Below are 21535 nucleotides of genomic sequence, written 5' to 3'. Positions count from 1 at the left end.
CAAAGCCTGCTTGACAGGTGTACTGGGTTTACATATAACACTTTGGGGTGCAATTGAAAGGCAGAGGATAGGATGCCAAGATAATTCTTGTATATCCATTGTCTGGTTGCTGGAAAACAATACTTTTGTTCTGCCAGACTTCTGTATCTGGGCTTATTGTGGGTACTGTGGCTACCCCAACCTTGAGTTTAATGTTAGATGTGGGAGAACACTAGGACACCAGTGGGAGGACACTGTAAGGAAATGCAACACCTTACTGTTGAAACCTTAAAAATGTCAGAAAAAGAAAACCTACAACCAAACTTTGTGCAGATTGGCCCCTAGAATCTGGAACTCCCTGCCCCTGAAATCAAACTGAACCCTTCAAGCACATCCTTCAGAAAATAAGTCAAACTGTTTGTAATGAACAAAACTCTACCCTGAACCCACCAACTCATTTATCTGGATACTGATTTGACGCATTTCGCCAACCAAGGTTTGCACTCGCCGTCTACATCTTAGTGTCTAACTACCTGTCCTTCTCCTGATTTGCAACGGGGACTGTCAGCATTTGTGTTTTTTGGTTGTCTTGTTTTCTACTTACTGTCGCATTTGTAAAGCTCTCTAATACCCTTCCAGGGTCCAGGGTCCAGGGTCAAGTTCAGAGGCAGTTATCTGACTTCCAGGAGGCTAACAACCATCTCCATGACTCCCAATCTTGCTTTAGATCGGGCTACAGCACAGAGAGTGCGCCCTGCTGGAAGTGGCAGAAACTATACGTGAATCTTTAGGCCATGGTAGCTGTGCAATGCTTGTGCTGCTGGACTTGTCCGCGGCTTTTGACACGGTATCGCGCCAGATTCTGCTGAAGAGACTGGCGCTTTTAGGAGTGACGGGAACCACTCTAGCCTGGTTTCGCTCTTTTCTCAATGTCCGGTCACAGCAAGTATTTCGCCGCCCCCATGTTTCCCCCTCTAGTCCTTTCGTGTGTGGAGTGTCCCCCAGGGGTCGGCATTGATCCCGACTCTTTTTAATGCCTATCTCACCCCCCTGGCATCGTTAGTCGAGCAATGTGGGGTGGGACTGGTCTCATATGCTGACAACACTCAGCTGGTGTTCTCTTTTAAAGATCACGCAGAGGCTGCATTTGACAGTTTTAAGCATTGTTTGAACAACATTTCATCCTGGATGACAGACAGTTACTTGAAAATAAATGCCGACAAAACGGAGGTGCTGTTTTTTAACCAACCTTCTCCTCCACAGTCCGATCTCTGGTGGCCTGCGGAGCTAAATCCCCCACCCACCCATGTCACCTCAGTTAGAAATCTAGGTTTTATATTTGGTTCTAACCTCTCAGGCAAGGCCCAGATTGGTCAAGTTTCCCCATCCTGCTTTTGAAAAATGAAAGCCTTGCGAAGATTCCTCCATCTTCTGCCTATGGACTGCCGGGAAACGGTGGTCCATGCTCTAGTCACATCTCAGCTTGACTATACTAACAGCTTGTACCTGGATCAACCAGCCTACTTGATTAGGAAACTGCAAACTATTCAGAATGTTGCGGCTAGGCACATTAGAAACGTGCTACTCCTCCATCATATCTCCTCCCATCTGCGTAGCCTCCACTGGCTCCCAGTCAAAAGGAGAATAGAGTTTAAGGCGCTGTCCTTGGCTTCCAGAGCTTCTAGAGACAGGAGCCCTGGATATCTGAAGCGGAGACTCCAGAAATATCGCCAGACCAGGGCCTTAAGATCTAATCATCAGGAATTGCTCTTGATCCCTCGCTTCGCAAAAGTCAGGACTGGCGGGCGAGCTTTCTCAGTGAGAACTGCTTCCCTTTGGGATTCTATGCCTGACCACCTTCGTAAGGCTGAGTCAGAACTTAAGTTTAGGACAGCTTTGAAAACCTGGCTGTTCGGCCTACTTTAGCTTCCCCCCCCCCCCTTTCCTTTGTTGTATCCACTGCTTAGCGCCGGGACACCGCCGTTTGTGGTAGCTGTGTGCGGTATAAATGAAATGGAAGTTCACGCAAAATATTAAACTTTATAAATAAATAAATCCTCAAGGTTTTGGACTGATGCTGCTGGTTTTTCGACTCTGAGAGTGCACAGAGGCCTGCTAACCAGAGCTCAGTGCCAGTGCTCGGACCCTTAAAGTGTAAGCTTAATTGGCTTATACACAATTGGATTAAGTTAACTTACTTATAAGTCCTAGTATATGGTACCGGAGATACCCAGGGCCTGTAAGTTAATGTGTTCCTCAGGGGCTGCATCACTTATTGTTCCACCCCGGGTGAGACAAAGCAAAATGTGTATTCCAGCCTGCCACACCAGACTGGCAGAGCAGTTTAAACTACTAACTCGATGTAGCCATTTAAACTAATGACAAAGTCCAAACGTCTCAATTTAATATATATATAAGCCACCCCTCCAGCAGACCTTTTGAGCCCTAAGGCACAGTGCTGTACATTAAAAAGTAGGACATATATTTTTATAATACCTTCAATCGCTTTTCCCTTCAATCCTCCTTTTCACCCTTTCTGTCCGTATTCTTTACTACCCTGTCTCTCCTTTCTGTCTTCCTTCCTTCTTTTATTATGTTCTTCCCTTCCCGCTCTGCCTTCCTCAGACAATTTCTTATTTTCCTCCATATGTCCTGTCATTAGTCTTCCTGTCTCTCTCTTCCATTTTTTAATTTGCTTCCATCAACTCTTTATTCTTTCCCTTTAGCATAACCTCACTTTATAGTGCTTAATTTGAACTGGTGGTTGCTGGTTCCTGCCAGCAGCACTCCTTTTTGGAGGCTGGCATTTATCTTTCCTTATCAGACATTTACGAGTGGAAGAGGTGGAAACACACATAAAGGGGAAAGCAGGAGGATGAGAAAGATGGGAAAAACATCACAAAGGGAGAGAGCAAGAACCTGAAAAAGTGAAATAAATAGGCACGGGTGTCTGGAAATCAATTAAAGAGGCATGAGGTGGATTTAGGAATGTGCATCCTCAGTGTTTAGTGCACCGACAGCCAATTGTATCTGCCATGTGCTTCTGAGAAGAGCTTTGTGCATTGGCACTCATTCTTTTACAAGCTAAGCCCTGCTTACTTACCTCCTTCCTTCTCATCTCTGTCTCATTTCCTACCCATCTTCCTCTGTGCGTTTATTAACCATATTCCCCATCTACTTGCTACCTTGGTTCCTCTCTCACTTCAGACCTTTGCCATTTCTTGTCTTACTTCCGTACTATCCAGAAACAAATGAGGCTTTCTAAACCAGTCAGCTATACCCTCATATAATAAGGCTGGGGCTTCCATTAAATCGCCTGCCTATGTCTCCCTGACATGGGATTAAAGATTTTGAAGGAAAACTTTGATCCATTTCGGATCTCGAGCACCCACTTTGAGAAGGAATCACGGGACTTGGGGCCATATCATAATGGGGTTCACTGGCTCAGAGCAGAGCCCCTGTTTTTATGCCCTAACAGTGCATAAAGTCAATTCATTCAACACAATATTTCTCAGAATTCAGTCGCTGCCGGCATGACGTGTGGGGTGGGTTGCACAGGGATGGGGGTGGCGGGGGGGGGGGGTTAATTTCAAATGAAACAAATAGTTAACTTACCTTCGCTGGACTGGTCCCGCGTCGTCTCTGCTCCTCTCCTGCTCTGGCAGGAACAGGAACCAGGGAGCCTCCCTCGCCTCCCCTAAGCCAATCACAACGCTGCAATGACAGTGTTATGATTGGTCGGGACGCCGACCAGCCAATTGCCTATGGGGAGGTCATTTTATCCATGTAGGCTGCATGTACCCTACATGGAGAAACGGCAGAGTCAGCATGACTGGTTTGGTCGGCCCCAGAGGGCCGACCAAACTGTCAGTGCCCTCACCAGTGGGCAAGCCACTCCTCCCCTGCCCTAGAGCAGCACCGCCCACCCGCCCGTCCCCAACAAAACACTTCTGCTTTCTTGCAGTGCGAGAAGCAGAAATATAAAATGGTAGCTTTACCATTTTATGTTTCTGCTTCTCGCACTGCGAGAAAGCAATAGGGTGAATCTCCTCCGCCCTAGTGGAGGAGCCGCCACTGTCAGAATTAGTTCATTATTTTAAACAGCAGAGCTCAGAAAGAGGCAAGCCTTGCTCACAGTTTCCATGTTGTGCTGTCTTAAAATAAAGTTCTAACTCTGATAAATATCGGGTTAAATGAATTGACTTTAAGCCCTGTAGACACATAAAAAACACTCAGCAGTACGCTGAGCCAGCCCTGCCCATCATGATATGGCCCTTGGTGAGCCGAGTTCACATGCACACAAACATTTTCATAGTCTTTTTTCTGACCACTTTTGTTGAGCTAGCACCATAACACCTTTGGGTAACCCTTGCGCTTTATAAATTAATTTAACATAACATAGCAAGCAGCGCTAACGTAGTGCCACATTTCTCAATGGAAGGGAAACTGGTATCATAGCATTTAATTAAATCCTGACAAGTTAAAGGGTTACCACTCTCATAAAGAATCACACTTGCTGTGGATTTTAACTTTTCCCTCCTCCGCAAATTTTTTCGTATTTACCACAAATGTCATTCGTTGGACAGTGCAAGGAATTGTTTTTAAGAACTGTATGTTTAAAAAACAGTGTCTAAACATTAATAAAAATTCATTCATTCACGGAATACATGTCTCCCTCTGAAGTTCACTTAGGAGGTGTAGGTTTGGTGTGGAGTGGAAGCTCCTGGGAAGAGGGGACAGAACATGAGAGTCATGCATTTCCCCCCCTTGTGGAGGTATATACATTATATTTACCTGAAATAAATATAATAAAGAGGAATACTCTTGTAATCAGAGGAAAGCAAATGGCTACAAAATAAATCCACTAAATATGTGTGTAGACAAACACTGGCAAACCCAATAAGTCTGGCTTTAATGTGCTAACATAATTTAACAGAGGTATAACCAAATGCTGTTTATCACGTTAGACCCTGCACCCCTGGATTGCCAGTGCAGGGGAGAAAGCAGGGAAAGAGAATTGCTTTCCTCATGTAATTCATGTGGAGATAAAGAATTGACAGTGACAAATAGCACAATTATTGAGTGCACCTTTCAGATGTTAAATAGAGCCTCATGCATTCCAAAGGAAGCACTTCAGAGAAGCAGAGTGATACTGTAAATAACCATTAGCATGAAGTGGGAGTGTAATACTCGTCTGGGTCAAGCATAAGTCCACTTTATGTATATTTTAGAGACTTGGTAACAATGGACCTTGCAGACATTTGCACTATCAAGCAAGACCTAACAAAAATGAAACTGAAAACATTTATTTTTATTTGCAAGCTTTTCCAACCGAAATAATGGACGGGGGTGCCACCAAACAAGAGGTGAGCACAGAGTCTTGTGTGGAGGGATGCTGCAGCCATCTTGCGCTTTCCTACCATAAGGGACAGGAGCAGTGCCTTTGATTGCTCATCCCAGGGTGTGGTCCACTGGAGAAACCTGGAGATGTCTTCATGAGAGTGGGTGGACATACTCAAGGTACCAACTTTGACCATCTGGACCTCTGGGATTCTAGGAATTTCCAGACCTGGTTGTGCGAACGCTTTGCGGAACGCCAAAGGCCAAAGTTTCAAAGCCTGCAGTGCCACCTGAGAAACAAGATGGAAGGTTGTCAGACACCTTGGAGACCTGGCTTTTTTCATGCTACAGATATCTCTGTTATGTCCGTTGGTTTTACTCCACATAGGCGGTCTCTCAGCTCTGCGACTATAGCGCCTTGACATTCTTGGACATTTTCTGCACTTTATAAATCCTGTTCAAGTCAAATTGCATCAGAAACACTACTGGTAGCCTCCCACCAGTAACCATGGGTGGCAAAAACCCGTGCTGACAGCCTAAGTGATGCATTGTAACAGAAAACACAGCACTTTGTTGAGGGGATGGTGAATGTGGTACTGTGAAAGAGGACCATCCATTATCATGTGACTTAGATGTTCAGTTATTCACAGAGTGATCCATGTACCCAGGTAGGCAGCTGACAACCTCTTCCATGTTTTAGCAGAGGCAGGAATCAAGGCACCAGCGATAAAGGAGCGTGCCCATGATGGCACCGTGTCGCCCAGTCAGAATATATCAGAGTCAGAAACCTAACCACAAAATCACACATCACCCATAAGTAATAAACATGGACATGGTCGTAAGGACACTCAAAGCGCTCTAGAAAGTGATCAAAAAGCATAAGGACACTTGTTACCGTAGAATACATAGAGAGTAAATTTACTTTTTAGGGTTCAGCAGCCTTGAGGTTGTGTTGTGTTTGCAAGTGAATTTGGGCATGTTGGGGATTAGTGGTGAATTGTCTGTGCAGGGAAAGGGCTGTGAGTCCATGGACGGGTCGAACACAAGGATGTGAGGAGCTTGTGGAAGAAGCAAGCTACATAATGAATCTGCCTGTCTGATGATTGTAAGGGTAGGGCTGGGACTAAGGGATTGGGAATCAGGGGCCAAAGGTGACTGTGGAAGATTGGCCTGCAAGCATTAGAGGTTTTGTGAGAGTGGAGCATCCCGGTGACTGATCAATTGAGGACAGCAATTCCAGTAAATTTATTGGCAAAAAAGTGGATAAAGTAGTCTTCTTTAGTCTAAATCAAAGCCTCGCTGATTTTTAGACAAAACACACTTATGCAATTCCATGTAGACATGATCTTTAGAAAAAAGTAAAAGTTGTAAGAAAGCAGATAATGTTGAACAGCAAAATACTCCAAGATGAGACAGAATCGTAAACACAAAACCTGCACCCAGAATTAAGCTGAGCCACTTCACACAATGCAACACAGACACATTCATCCCAAACTCTAGTACAGTGACAATGCTTATTTTTGATGTATTCATCATTGCTGTGGTTTGTTGAGCAGGACCCCGTTGGATCCATGCTTGACAAAGGACTTCCGGCAGCCGTCAATAAGGGCTGGACTGATACAGAGAAGATGAGATACACTGCTACTAGTACTAGTACTCCCACTGCTGCTGCTACTACTACCACTGCTACTACTACTGCTACTAGTACTACTACGGCTACTAGTACTGCTACTTGTACTACTACTACTGCTACTATTATTGCTACTAGTACTAGCACTACTACTGCTGCTACTACTACTGCTACTAGCACTACTACTGATAGCATGTCTGCTGTTGGTGCTACTACTACTGTTATTAATACTGCCACTACTACTACTACTGCTACTAGTACTGCCACTACTACTACTGCTACTAGTACTGCTACTAGTACTACTACTGCTGTTATTACCACTACTACTAGTACTACGACTTCTGCTACTATTACTGCTACTAGTACTAGTACTGCTACTAGTACTTCTACTGCTGCTACTAGTACTACTATTACTGCTACTACTACCACTACTACTAGTACTACTACTGCTGCTATTACCACTGCTACTATTACTACTACTACTGCTACTATTACTGCTACTAGTACTAGTACTACTACTGCTACTAGCACAAGTACTATTAATGTTAAATGTTAATGTTAAGGATGGTTTTGTATAGCGCTCATCTACTCCGAGGAGTGTCCCGGCGCTTTGACCTAACACGAACAAAGGGGAAAAGAGAACTACTGCACAAACAACCAAGATTTCAATCCTTCCTAAAGGCCGACAGGTTAGGATTCCTGCGCAGGGTGACCGGCAGTGTATTCCACAGCTGAGGGGCTAGGCGCCGAAATGACCGGCCGCCAATCCGAGCTCTTCCTATGGCCGGGTCCGAGGCCAGAGCCAAAGACTCTGATCTCAGTGATCTGGCAGGTTGGTAAAAAGCCAGCCTTTTTTTAATGTATTTAGCTCCGGTCATGTGAAGGGCTTTAAAGGCCAGAGTAAGGGCTTTAAAAGCAATACGCTTCCGGATGGGCAGCCAATGCAAGGTCTGCAAGAGGTCAGAAGCTCTGGCGCGACGATGGAGTCCGAAGATGGCACGCTCCGCTGAGTTCTGCACTACCTGCAGACATTGGAGAAGGTATTCTGGAAGACCCAAATACAGGGTGTTGGCGTAGTCCAGATGCGACCCAATAAGCGCCTGCACAGTGATCTTTCTATGTGCAGGTGTCAAGAGTGGAAGGAATTTGCGCAGCATCTTGAGCAAACCAAAACACCTCCCGCTTAGGCCAAGAATCTGGGGTTTCATCGTTAGATCCTTGTCAATTTTTATCCCAAGGTTCTTGGCCGTTGTAGAGGCAGCCGAAGGTGGAAACATCTTCTCATGCCACCAAGGTTGCCAGATGGGAACCAAGCGACAACCAAAGAAAAGCACCTCTGACTTGTCAGAGCACTATTACTGCTACTGGTACTACTACTGCTGCTTCTAGTACTACTATTACTGCTACTACTACTACTGCTACTAGTACTACTATTACTGCTACTAGTACTACTATTACTGCTACTACTACTGCTGCTACTAGTACTACTATTACTGCTACTACTACTACTGCTACTAGTACTACTATTACTGCTACTACTAATGCTGCTACTAGTACTACTATTACTGCTACTACTGCTACTGCTAATAGTACTACTATTACTGCTACTACTACTACTGCTACTAGTACTACTATTACTGCTACTAGTACTACTATTACTGCTACTACTACTGCTGCTACTAGTACTACTATTACTGCTACTACTACTACTGCTACTAGTACTACTATTACTGCTACTACTGCTGCTGCTACTAGTACTACTATTACTGCTACTACTACTACTGCTACTAGTACTACTATTACTGCTACTACTACTGCTGCTTCTAGTACTACTATTACTGCTACTACTACTGCTGCTACTAGTACTACTATTACTGCTACTACTACTACTACTACTGCTACTAGTACTACTACTAGCACTACTACTGCTACTAGTTCTACTACTGCGATTACTAAAACGACTACTACTGGCAGTACTGAGAATAATAATTATGCAGCTAATCATTCTTAGAGTATTATTACTGTGATTATGATTTCTATTATGAATAATAATAACAATCATCCTAACAATAGTTATAGCTGAGTATGATGATATTCAGCATTATAATGCGCACCATTATAACGTGGTTCTATATAGCTCGCCCTACCACACTTCTCTGGTATTGCAAAGGACAAACTTTTCCAAATCCGCATTGAGCCATGTCCCTAAGGAACAGCGCATCCCAATCCATTACTGTGGGATTTATCAGATAAGAAGTCCATGGGCCCAATTCACAGAATGAACTTAAGACTCAATTCCAAACTTACTACTATTTTGGCATTCACAGAATGAACTTAGTACTTTTGGTATTCACAGAAGTTAGGATTTTGACTTAAGTTTGTCTTAAGATAGACTTAAGACAGACTTAAGTTAGGATTTTGTCTTAAGTCTGTCTTAAGTCTGTCTTAAGACAAACTTAAGACAAAATCCTAACTTCTGTGAATATCAAAAGTAGTAAGTTCATTCTGTGAATGCCCAAAAGTAGTAAGTGCATTCTGTGAATACCAAAATAGTAGTAAGTTTAGGATTGAGTCTTAAATTCATTCTGTGAATCGGGCCCCGTGTTTCCAAGGCAGATCTGCTTTATTTCTTCCCCCGCTGCTCTGAGGGATGCTTCATGAAGGAGCCATTGGTTCCTGTGCAGTACTACTTCAAGACCTTGGTGGGATGCAAGGCCAGTGATGTGACCAGGATTGTATGACTCCTGAGTGTGTTCTCTTGAGGCTGAACGGCTGCACACTGGACATGCATCTCCAGGTTAGCAAACTTCAAACATTTCTGGTGGATGACGTAAGTAAGAACATGCAAGAACATTTCCTTCTGGTTAGGATGCAAAAAAAATCTCTCTTGGCTCAATGAAATTATTTTCTGCCGATTCTTCTTTTTGAAATTGGTTGTGCTTACAGATTAGCTCACTTTTGTCAAATAGGTGGCCTTTATGAAGCCCCCATTTTCTTTAGAATTAGGAAAACAATAGAATCGTTAGCTTCCCTCATTCATCATGTGCTTTCTTGCTCAGTAGCTCTTGTATTTCTTCCTGCAGAACAGTTTACTTCACCTATTGATGTGGTCTAGAAGAGGTTACCACCCTGTGTCTGTTGACTGAGTTGCAGTCAATTAAAATGTACAATGCCAATTTGTCTGAAGTGGACTTTGTCCAAACGTCCTGCTTAGTGCATAATTTGAACAGGTGGTTTCCGGGGTCGGCACCGGCACTTAATTTTCAACACCACCACATGATGGTGCTGTCTGTCTAATTGTGGCGGGCACAGCAACGGTGTTTCATAACTCAATATACAATAAAAATCGATAACACCAACCATTCAAGCCAATTTTATAGCTTTGGGTGGCCTGAAAGAGACTGAATTGTCACACTTTGCACTTACTTTTATACTAAATAAGCACTGGTACATCCAGAGGTGGCCACCAACCATCAACTTTGGACTACACTAGGCATAATAGGGGGCACTGATCTCTTGATGGCCTTGTGATGTATATGAAGATATAATCTGCTTCTTGACTCTTTCAAGATGCCTGCTGTCAGCATACTTTCCAGGCCAGAAATATTTGGAAGAGGAGAATGAACTTTGTAAATCGTTCTATCTCCAAACATGGCAGCATGGAATTGCATCTTCCATAGCAGGTGCAATGGAGGGTTCAGTGCACCAATTGTTGAGGAGTATCTGCTGCCTTGCTACTACTGTTTCTCCCGATACTGTCTCCAGGCTTATGCTCCATCGAAAGCTAAGTCTGATGGTGCCTCAGCTTGCTACTCTAAACCTTCATGCATAGATCCAATTCCCCCATCAATTCCCTCAAAGTTCATAGAAGATCGCTGGCCAGTATCTGCGAAGTAAGTGATGGGTCTCAAAGCGAGATTTGTACCTTCTTCAGAAGTAGGAATCTTCCTTTTGTCAGTAGCGTATCTAAGAGTTACATCCTTCACTGCCATAGGTGACATGCCGCCAAAGATGAACAATATAGAAATAGCCTGGACAGGTGCAGGGAAATATCCAACACTTAAAATAAATAGATATATGGCCTCTTCTGCCCAACCTCCCAGAACTACATCTATCATGGCTGAACACAAAGAAAATCCAACCGGGGCAAGAGGCTGACAATGTAGAACTTTTCTCTTCGTGAGACATGAAATGTCTGCTACTGGAAGCCCCTTGCTTAATTGACTTTGCCAGGGAGTATGGTAAGAGTTCTCTTGATACGGTTGCACTCTATTGGTCAGATGCTGGTTGTTCCTTGGTGGGATGAGGATCCCGCGTCTCCGTGTGTCCTGGCTTTCTGGAGTCTGTACATGTGGCTTCTTCACCATCCGGTCCCCCAAACGCCCTGGCTGCAGCTGACACATTGGACTCAGGTGCCCTGTGCTTGAGCATTGCTGGGAGGACTGATCAGGGCAACAGCTAGGCTTGCTAGGCATTTAAGCCCGGGGTGAAGAGGATCTTGACTGGGTACATCCCTCCACCCCTTACCTTTGCTTGTGTGCTCTTTTACTGCTGCTCCCCCTGGCTGATAGTCAACACAATTCTATGCTAACACCAGCAACCCATCCCTTGGAGAGTCACAAAAAGCACACAGGGCCTGTGAAAGAGCAGTCTTTGTCGCACTCTCTAAGGGTGGGCGGAGCTGTATCAAATAATCAGACCAGCAGGAATTCCTGCTCAGAGGGTGGAATTTATGTCACAATAACTGGTACAGAGAAGCGGGATGTGGGAGATGAGGTCTTATATTTTTTACTGAGGGGAGGAAAAGAGGAAATGTAGTCACCTCTCTCTTTCTTCCGTCCATGACCTAATGTCCATGCTCGGTCACCATCATGGGTCATAGGGAACATGTCGTAATTAAACAAGGAGTTATACAATAGAGCTAGGTGGAGAATGTATTGTGTTCAAGACAGTGAATACTTGAGTTCTGTTTCTTGGATAGGGCCTACTCTGGGTTCTCTATATTTTTAGGTCTGGCCTTAGTCGAGACATTTTGTTTTCACTAAAAGCATATGCATAATATACCTACTTATAGAAGCTTTTGGCCCACCCTCTTCAACCATTGGTTTGGTATTGTGTCATTCACATTTTTCTTCCACCCACTACAGCATACAGCATGCAACAAAGGGTCAGCCCACTTCAGCCATTGGCTAACTGCACTGTGAGTTATGGTATTCGTCACTTTCACAAAGAGCACATCCACACTCAAAGTAGTTCCCTTCAGTTCCAGGGACTACTAGTTGTGTGCTTTTTGAGATCAAAAAATATTTTAGCTTTTAGCCAATGGGTTTTTTTTGGGATTGAGGGAAGTTTTGAAAAAAACATGGCAAAACAAACAAGCATTGAAAAAGCCAAAAGGCTGGCAGCCTTCTTTTCCTTCAAATGTATTAATCTAAACAGCAGTGCCGGTCAGTTCATACACAAGCCATCAGTGGGTGGACTCCACCTAGACCAGGAGCCTAGGGCTCGCCCACTGTCGTTACTGGTAGTCTGGAATTGTGGGGACGTGCAAAGACACCCGTGTGTAGCTGGAGAAATCAGGCCTTCTTGTGCCCGCCTGGTAGATTTATAGCCTGTGCCAGTCCAATGTGGGAGGGTCAGGTGCGAGAAACAATAGAGGCTCTGAATATACAAGGCTGACCCGGATGTCTTTGCCCTTCAAAGGCGACATGTGATCTTCTTGGTGCCAGAAATGGGTGCTAGACTGTGGCCTGTAGGAGAATGTAAACTCCAGTGTCCGAAAATACAGTTTTTGTTTTTTCAGACTTAATTTGAAGTGGCCACAAGCCTCTTGGGACAGTGATTTAGAAGGCCAGTCCTGGCTTTTTAGCTAAGTGACAATTGTTTAATCCCCGCAATGAGAATTCTCATGGAATATTTAAGTCTGTTTTGCTCACAACAATTGTGTTTATGAGGGACTTTGCACTATGGAAACGAAGTTGGGAGCGGGTTTGCCAAAGATTACTTAAGTGCTGTTTAGCTGCAGTAGACATGGAGCAGATAAAGGAGTGTAAGTGAACTTTCGAGTCAAGTAGCACACCAGGGCTTTTAGCAGAGGAGGGAGGAGCAGGGTGTTGTGGCCTCTTGCTATCTTATGCATTCTCCCCACAGTCTTGATGTCCCCTGCTGCTCCGCCAGAGAGTGAGGTCATTGGATGGTTGGAATGTTGAGAGTCTTTGTGCTTGGAATGTTGGAGTGAGGAGGGCTGGGCAGAAAGATGCTGCTCCTGGTGGGGCTTCACCTTCCACCTACAACTAAGCTAATAAACCTACAACTATAACTTATGAGTTTCCATCCTTCATTGTAACACAGTTGGATCAGGAAAGAAACCAATCAGGGTAACTGAGAGGAGTAAAACTAGGTTGATTGGGTGCATTGAACAGCATGTTAATCTTCAGAAGACCTCCATTTTATAAATCAACGTTTTGTGTTTCTCACAGTCTTAGTAGAGCTGACATAGTCCCAAATGCATTTCTTACAAAGTAGTGATCAGCCCGGGTTAAGAAGCAACATGTCCATGGGACGTAGGATCATATGTAGAGTTTGTGCACCATGCTTTGCTTTAAAGCCAACTCATTGCCCCATTCTCTGGATTAAGGGTTGTGTTTTTTTCTCTCTCTACAGAAGGAAGGCCAGTCCAGAGCTTACGTCATAGCAGAGGAGCTGCTGTCGTCAGAGCGCGTGTGAGTACTCAGTTGGGCCTGGCTCACCTAATGCTAAGAGAGAGTCTATCTGTGCTTGACTCACTAATAGAGTTCCATCTCTGTCCTCAGGTACGTGGAGCGCCTGAAGCTGCTGCACACAGTGAGTGCATCATTCCTGTTTGACTCTCTAGATCCACTGTTTTACTGTAATTTAGTTCAAAGAGGGTTTTGCACATGTCTAGCAATTGATGGCAGGCTAGTGAACCACTCTAATTGCTTTCTACTGGTGCAAGATACTGTGCTCTTTTGAATAGGGGCTTGTGTAGTAACAAAGATTTATATTTTTACAAAATTCATTAAGCTTTACGTTTTGCTACATTTAAGTGGAAATGATGACTTTGGACACGTAACTACTAAACATTTGTGCTGATTAACTTATACTGTGCAGAATATAGTGACGAGTCACAAAAATAGGGTAAAATTAAATTGGGAGATTTATGGGCCAATCCATAAAAAAAGTGTACAAGTTGATTAAGAGATTTGCACCTATGGTTTAGTGTTGTTTTACCATTTTTTCCAGTTCACTAAACTTTTGCAGAGGTGTGCCTGCAAACCTGTGCCATTCATAGGTTTGAAGTCTACCCCTCAAGAATTCTTGTGACTTTTTCTGATGTTCCAATTTTCCAATGTAGAATTGTTTGCACAGTACAATTCAGCACTGAGAAATGCAAGTGCCGAAATACAATTGCACATTTTCTTCTGCTTGGGGAATAGATTTTTCCTGTGCAGAAACCTCTTCCTCTGGATCCCACTAAGTATTGTTTGGCAGTTTTATATAGCACAAAACTGGGCCAGGGGCATGAGAGTACTTTACAAGGGAAGTAGACATTACACAGGGAGATGAACTGGTTTGCCAAGATTCAGAGGATGTGAAGGGAAGCTGGAGATTTGAACTTGAGTCCCCGGGTCCAATGTCAGCCGCTCTAGCCACTCAACCACATCTCCTCCCAAGCTGGTGGGTGTCCGCTCCCCAATCCCTCATTGGATCTGGATGTATTCCATCCCTCTGCCGAAGCAAATTCCCATGGTGTACCGAAATATTTGTGGGCATGTTCAAACTCATAAAGCGAACCATACCAAATTAAGAGCCCATGTTCTTGCCTGGGAATTACATCTGAATAATTCTACAAAGTCAAGGCGAGCCATTAGCATTTGTAAAAGGATTTAGACTTTCTAGGTGTCCATCTGTGAATAGCTGTTTCATATGTATATTTTTTAAATACCTTTTTGAATCAGGCTCCTAGTGTTGTTTTCTTGGGAATGTACCACAATATCATGTTTAAATGTTGTCCCCATCAAAATATTGTGTCCACATTACTGACTACCACAATATTGTGAAGGCAAGTATAGATATATATGTCAAGAACAATTTGTATAACATAAGCACCACTATTCTCAAGGAACAATTGCCCATCTGAGGGCTGTATTGCATTCAACGGTATGGATTGGTTGTGACAAAAGATACATCAAATGTCATTCCAAGATGGCACGCTCTTTGACTAATGTGATGAGAGTCCTTTCTCAATTTCCATGTTTATGATCACCTGAAAGCTTTATTAACATGTCGATAATGCATTTGGTGTAACACACACTGACGAAGGCAGCACGCTGAAACGCGTCTGTGTGAGCCCCTTCCGCGAAAATAAAATCAGCGTGACTGGCAAATAATACCCCTTCGAGTGCTGTTTTGTCTTCTTGACTAATCAGGAGGAGTTGGAGCGCAATTTATATATATAAATATATATATATATATATATATAGCAGAGGTGCGGGGAAGAGCACAATAAAATCTTAAGCACCTTCAAACTTCTGGGTCCTTTGTCGTTTTTTTGGATGAAGTATTGACGATTGGTTGCTATATATATATATATATATTTTTTTTTTTTTTTTGCATTTGGTGTAACAAACACTAACGAAGGCAGCACGCTGAAACGCGTCTGTGTGAGCCCCTTCCGCGAAAATAAAATCAGCGTGACTGGCAAATAATACCCCTTCGAGTGCTGTTTTGTCTTCTTGTACAAAAAAGTCTTAAATAAAATAACAGGATTGTTTTTTTTCCAGTTGGAGTTTAGGTAACTTGAGTGTGCTCAGTAAAGTTATAAAATGTGGCAGTGATGCTGAATATAAGAAAGACAGACTAAAATTGAAAGGAAATCTTACTTAAGCTCTCCCGGAGATTTGCAGACGAGTAACTGTCTTCCTCTAAATTGGTTTGTTTTGGAGAGCTTAATCAAAGTAAAACCAATAGAGCAGATTCAGCCCTACTTGGCTGTTTTTGTTGCTCTTTCAGTATCTTTTTTAAGTGCCTTGTACCTGTTTTACACTTCAGGCAGTCGGGATGTCTGGTTTCTAATTTCTCACCGTTCTGTGGTCATTATTGCGGTAAACAGTCCTTCTGAATTTTCATTCAACTGTGAGCACCGGAAGTTTTGCAGATCTAATCATATTAATCTTCTTGATATATTCATTTTTTTCAGGAACCCACTTAAATAATCACATTTATCATCATTAGCATTTAAAACCATTCAGTTTGCCTATCAGATTGAGGATGGTTTAGAATGGCTGTGTATACTTAGGGCAAATGCTACTTAGTTGATTATAAAGATAGTATTCATGGTATATCTATGCAAACCTAGCATCCATGGTGTGAAATCCACTTCTGATTTAGTATTTCTATGTGCTACGCATACTTTCAAACAAGTTATAAATGTCATAAAGGCATGTTGACTGGAAAGAGAGTATCAAATTTTGTTTTAGTTCTCATTAGCATAGGATTATGCAGGTCACAATGGTATGTGGAACCAATTCAGAGGCATCACAATTGAAAACAACTAAATACAGGGATAACTTGCTAAAATATACAGACAAGGATACTATGCAGAAGTTACCAACACTTTAATCTGGGTCCTGAAAATGATTAACCACTGCACACAAGTCCAATCAACATGGTTTATGTGGTATCACAAATATGTGGGTCACCAATGCCAAATTCAGGATTCTTGTTCGTGCTTTCCTCCCTCTTGTCCTTGAAAACAGGAAGTGATGGAGCACTGAGAATGAAAAGCTTGGCTCGGAGCTGGTCAATGATTCACAGCCAAGCGTACCAGGCATTCAAAGCAAGGCAATAGGAAGTGCTGCCTTATGTTTGTGTATCAGGGAAGAGAGGGCGCATGGAAAATATTTTGTGAGATTATAACTGCAACAATATTTATACAAGGCAATTTTAAATGGAACAGAGCTATTAAAATATAAACATGTATATTTTGTTGGATCAAAATACACAAACATAGCATTTTAAGCTGATGTTAATGGTGTATTTCAACGTTGTGTTGTTTGGTATTTTTAATATTCAAAGTGTCACGGGTGCTTCCTGCACTCTAAACAAAACACTCAGCCATGATTAAGCTTAGAAATCTTTTTTAAAAATTCTGTTATGTCAGGAAAGACTGGAAACCTTGACTCTATATCTAGGAGAGAAGATTCAGGAAACTGATACAGGGATAGTGTTCGCCCTTTTGTAGCTGAACCTTGCCCTGTGTCGCTTTCCTGTGTTTCCACCACATCTGCACAATTCAGCAGCAGGCTGACTCCATCTGCATCTGCTACTGTTCATTTTTTCTCTCTTTTACAATGTGAAAAGGAGAAATGGACCACGCTGTTTGGTACCTCCCTTGATCTTTTACTTGAGGTTATTTTGAGTTGGACAAGAGCAGGGGGTTTGTGCCTCTTTCTCCTATTGTCCTAACAGCATTCCTTTCAGAAGGCTGTGTGCACTCAAGCTTAGCAAGGCTGTAATGTTGTGGTCTATTGTTTAGAGGCTACATAGAAATCTTATTGTTTGTATTGTATGATCATTTTGATGTTTTATACATCGGTACAAAAAGTCATTGCTACATATAACATAAACAGATGGGAAGGATTAGTAGGACTTCCTGCATTTTCTGGCTCAAAGTATCTTAGCCACATTTGTTATTCCATTTGATGGAAATTAATCTCTTCTCTGATTCTAGCCATGTTTCATAGGACATAACCTCTAATCCTTTCTGTTTCATTCACCTTTTCCAGCTATTCTACTTATTGGCTTTGGATGTTCTCTGTGTCTACTTCTAGGATCGCTAATAAGTTTACAGTAGATAGGCAAAATAACATGCATTTTTTTTTTATCACCTTTTCCAGCTATGTGAACCTAGTGAATTTGGAAGTTCCCTTTGTCTACTTCTAGGATTGTCAAGAGGTTTCCAGCAGATAGGCAAAATTGCACGTTTTCTCAATTGTTTAAATAGCAGTACATTTGCAAGCATTATATGTCAACCCCCAGGGCCAAAATGATTATGACCTCCCAATTTTACTGATTATAGTGTTACCTGTATTGTGCCTTCAACAATTTGGTATTGTATTTAAAAAGAAGTGCTTGAGATCAGATATAGTACATGTAACCTGAAAGGACCAGCATATTTGTGTTGCTGTCTTCAACGCAATCTGGGAGAATCAAGCTTGACCTGTGCGCTGAACAGCAGGCATCCAAAATTGATGAGAATGATATTGAGGTCATGGTGGAAGACTTCATATATATTTCCTGTGAGCAGTAGGGTTATGTCAGTGGTATTGTGCAAAGAATCATTGTGAAAGGTGAGACTGTTTTAGTCAAACACAGTGTCAGAAGCGCACCCTGGGGGGTGGGGGGGTTGGGGGGGGAGGAATGGTAAAGGTTCAATGGGAAATTGGTTGCTCTCATGGAGTAAATGTGCCGCAGTAAATGTATGGAAAGGGTGGATTTCACACGTTGGCTTTTCCCAAAAGTTATTGCTAAAAATGAGTCAGAAGAGTTGTGCCTATGTACTGTCTTAAGGTTTACAGATACACATATTTCGACAATTGCCTTTCCCTCCAATGTGATTCAGGAAGTTATGGCAAACTTGTTCAATGCATTTTTCAACATTAGATTTGTGGATAAAAAGAATTCAATGTCTAGGTACATTTCTGATACAAGGTAGAGCATAGCAGTATCGGCAGTTTCGTTTTCAGTTGTCTTCTTCTTCTTTGCCTTCTAAAAGGAAATGCATGTTTTGTTCTGCCTTATCAGATTTGTGCCATGTCTGTGGCTGAACATAATGTGATTTGAGGGAAGGTGTACATGTGTTAAGAGAAAGCGAAAGTATGGCATGAAAAGTGTGTGTTTGTGAGTGAGTGTATTAAAACTAAGCCTCATCTCATCTACACTGTCACTGACACACCCATTCCCAAAGACAGGGAGCAGTTGTTCTCTTTTTTTAGGACTCTTTGAGCATAATTCAATGTTTGTTCCTGGGTTTTTGCAGAGACTCAACAATCATCCTATGAAGAGGCGCAGTGCTTAGGCTTGTGATGGGCCCTTCCACCCTGATTATGGCTGCCTTTTGCTGCCAAACCATGGGGGAGGTGATCCAATGTTGCTTCCTTGAATTAGAGATCATGGCACCTTGCTACGCTGCAGGATTTTCAAATAATTCTGGAACGCTCAAAGTAACTCCTATGGCCATATCATGAACAGCTATGATGCCTCAACACAAAGCCGGCTACCCCCTTAGATTGATGAAGTGGCTCTCACAAAGAGCATGGTACTGTCCCAGAGAGGGGCTATCTCAACCTGTTACAATGGGCGAGTCAAATAAGCTAATTGATGTAGACACTTTCTGTCCATCAAGCCATAAAATTGACAATGGTATCAAAATAGATTGATCAGAACTTAGTAGCACAATTCCTGCACCTACTTTTCTAATGTTTTTATTCCGTAGGTGTAAAAACTTCAATGATCACATTGTTTGGGCAAGTGATTTTTCCCATGTTGAAATTCCATCACCAATTCATGGGATTGAGAGCCCATCGAGTGGCCATCACCGTTGTTGAAAATGCATATAGTATGCAACCTTGCTATAACTACCAAAGTCTTTACACATGCCCACGTCATACACACTTTAAACTACTTTTCTAACTGTAACACCACACTTGCAGTTAGTATATGCTATGTAGTGTCCCTATGGACTTATGTATATTGGGCAGATCATTCAGAAGTTTAAACAAATAAAAGTGCAACATCTGAGAAGGATAAGGTGCAAGATTCTGTCTGCTCCCATGGTCAACCTCTTTGTCATATTCAACCATATGACACTCCCCATCAAATGGCAATTAATGGAGTTAATACAAATACCCCATCATGGAGAGCTTTGTCGTGTCTATCATACATAGATTTAATGGTGAATTTCCTGAATTAGTAAATGGACGTCAGAAAGCACAGCTTGGAGAGATAGTGAGCAATGATTGCCTCTTAGTGTTTCTGAGCTTTGCTGAGCCAAGGAATCTGTTCATAACACAGCCCTGATTAGGAAAGTTAGATCTTGTTGGAAAGTTAGAACTTGTTGGGAGACTATGAGCCTACCAGAGGCCATGGATTCCTCTCCTTATCTCTAAGGCTCAAAAACAACCACCAGTGGATCAGTTGCTCCAAAGGGTGAAATGTTTGCCGAGCAGATGCCATGTTTTTTTAGCCCACTCTGCAAACCTTTTTATTTTTCAAGAATAAACTTCCAAAGCTGGAGTCACTCATTCAAAACAAAAATCAAAGGTAAACACACACACAGGGAGTTAATTCCATGTGCACAGTGGCTGTTTTGAAATTTCCCAGCCCAGGACCACCACACCTTCCAAGGAGAACCCAAGGAATGGAATCTAGTAATGGTCGCCATGCCCTTTATATGGTGGGAGAACTGTCACTCTGATTTGACGGCCCTTTGGATGACCTGCCATTAGGTCATTGGTTTTCAGTGGGGAAAACAGCTGATGCACCGTATTAGGAAATCCTGGGGCATATTTGTAAGTGAATGGCAAAGCGTGGTGTTAAGCAAAAGTTGCAAACCCCACGCTTGGCCATTCTGAAAATGCATAAATCCACCTTCTTTACAATGGTATGGCACATCCCTGCATTTTCCCAAGAGCAGGCGCTAAACTCAGCTGCGTAGCTCGAACCCAGGCACTCAGAATCAAGCGGACACTGACGTACGAAGACGTCTCCTTTTCAATCATTGGATCGCCTTGGCGGTCCCCCACCATTAATTTCCACCGGCTGGTGAAGAAAGAATGTATTGCCACAATCTATGGATGTGAGTTGGAGGTGTCGGCTGACACCTGCCTGAAAATTGCTGCAAAGTTGGATGCGCACAGTATAGGACCTCTAGTCGTTTGGCTGTCACCCCTTCCCCCTGTTCTGATGAAGACCCGCCTCTGATGCTTACTAATCTGCACAACCATTAAGGGTTGAAACGTCGCCGTTGTCTTAATTAGTCCACGCAATTCTCTGACGTGAACAGAAAATCGTATTTTCCGTTGGGATGTATGCGATGAGTTGCGGACAAATATTGTTTTTGTGGTTAATTTATGTCACCCCTGTACAGCACTCTGTCACATATCACTACCAGTCACTAATTGTACCACACAGCCGCTGGCTCACTCGTTGTATGTGTTTCATGTCTTTGACAGCCTTCTCTTTTTTATTGATTTGCATTTATACAAATATAAAGTAAAGAAATGTACTTTTTGGCATAAATTGGTTGTTTTTCCTCCTTTGTCTTGGTGTGTTACTTTGTTATATGATTAAAACAATGCCTTTAGAGTATTAAATACCTTGTGCAAACTAGTTGATCTCCCCGACAGAACCACTGTTTTTCTTGAGCTCGAACGCAGGCACGCAACGCACAATAGTGAAAGGGTGCCTGCATTGAGGGAATGATTTTTTAGGTGCAGGGGATAAGACAGTGCTTAATATGTAAAATAATAGTTGCCAATGCCCAAACATTTTGCTCAGATACTG

General features: G+C 42.7%; 1 protein-coding gene across 6 annotated transcripts in view; it reads left to right on the top strand.

The window, feature by feature from the left end:
• LOC147672943 (FYVE, RhoGEF and PH domain-containing protein 5-like) overlaps positions 1 to 21535 on the top strand; it is a 488188-nt gene that overhangs the window by 224768 nt on the left and 241885 nt on the right. For all 6 annotated transcript variants that reach the window (XR_015303474.1, XM_086947902.1, XM_086947904.1 and 3 more), the window contains exons 4-5: positions 13613 to 13671; positions 13762 to 13792. Coding sequence is in view for 5 of the 6 variants with exons in the window: in XM_086947902.1 (XP_086804028.1) it covers positions 13613 to 13671; positions 13762 to 13792 (90 nt within the window). In the remaining variant the exon portion in view is untranslated. The remainder of the gene's footprint in view (positions 1 to 13612; positions 13672 to 13761; positions 13793 to 21535) is intronic.

This window comes from Lissotriton vulgaris (assembly GCF_964263255.1).
Source record: "Lissotriton vulgaris chromosome 9 unlocalized genomic scaffold, aLisVul1.2 SUPER_9_unloc_2, whole genome shotgun sequence".
NCBI lineage: Eukaryota > Metazoa > Chordata > Amphibia > Caudata > Salamandridae > Lissotriton > Lissotriton vulgaris.
This window is presented reverse-complemented; position numbering and strand designations above follow the sequence as displayed.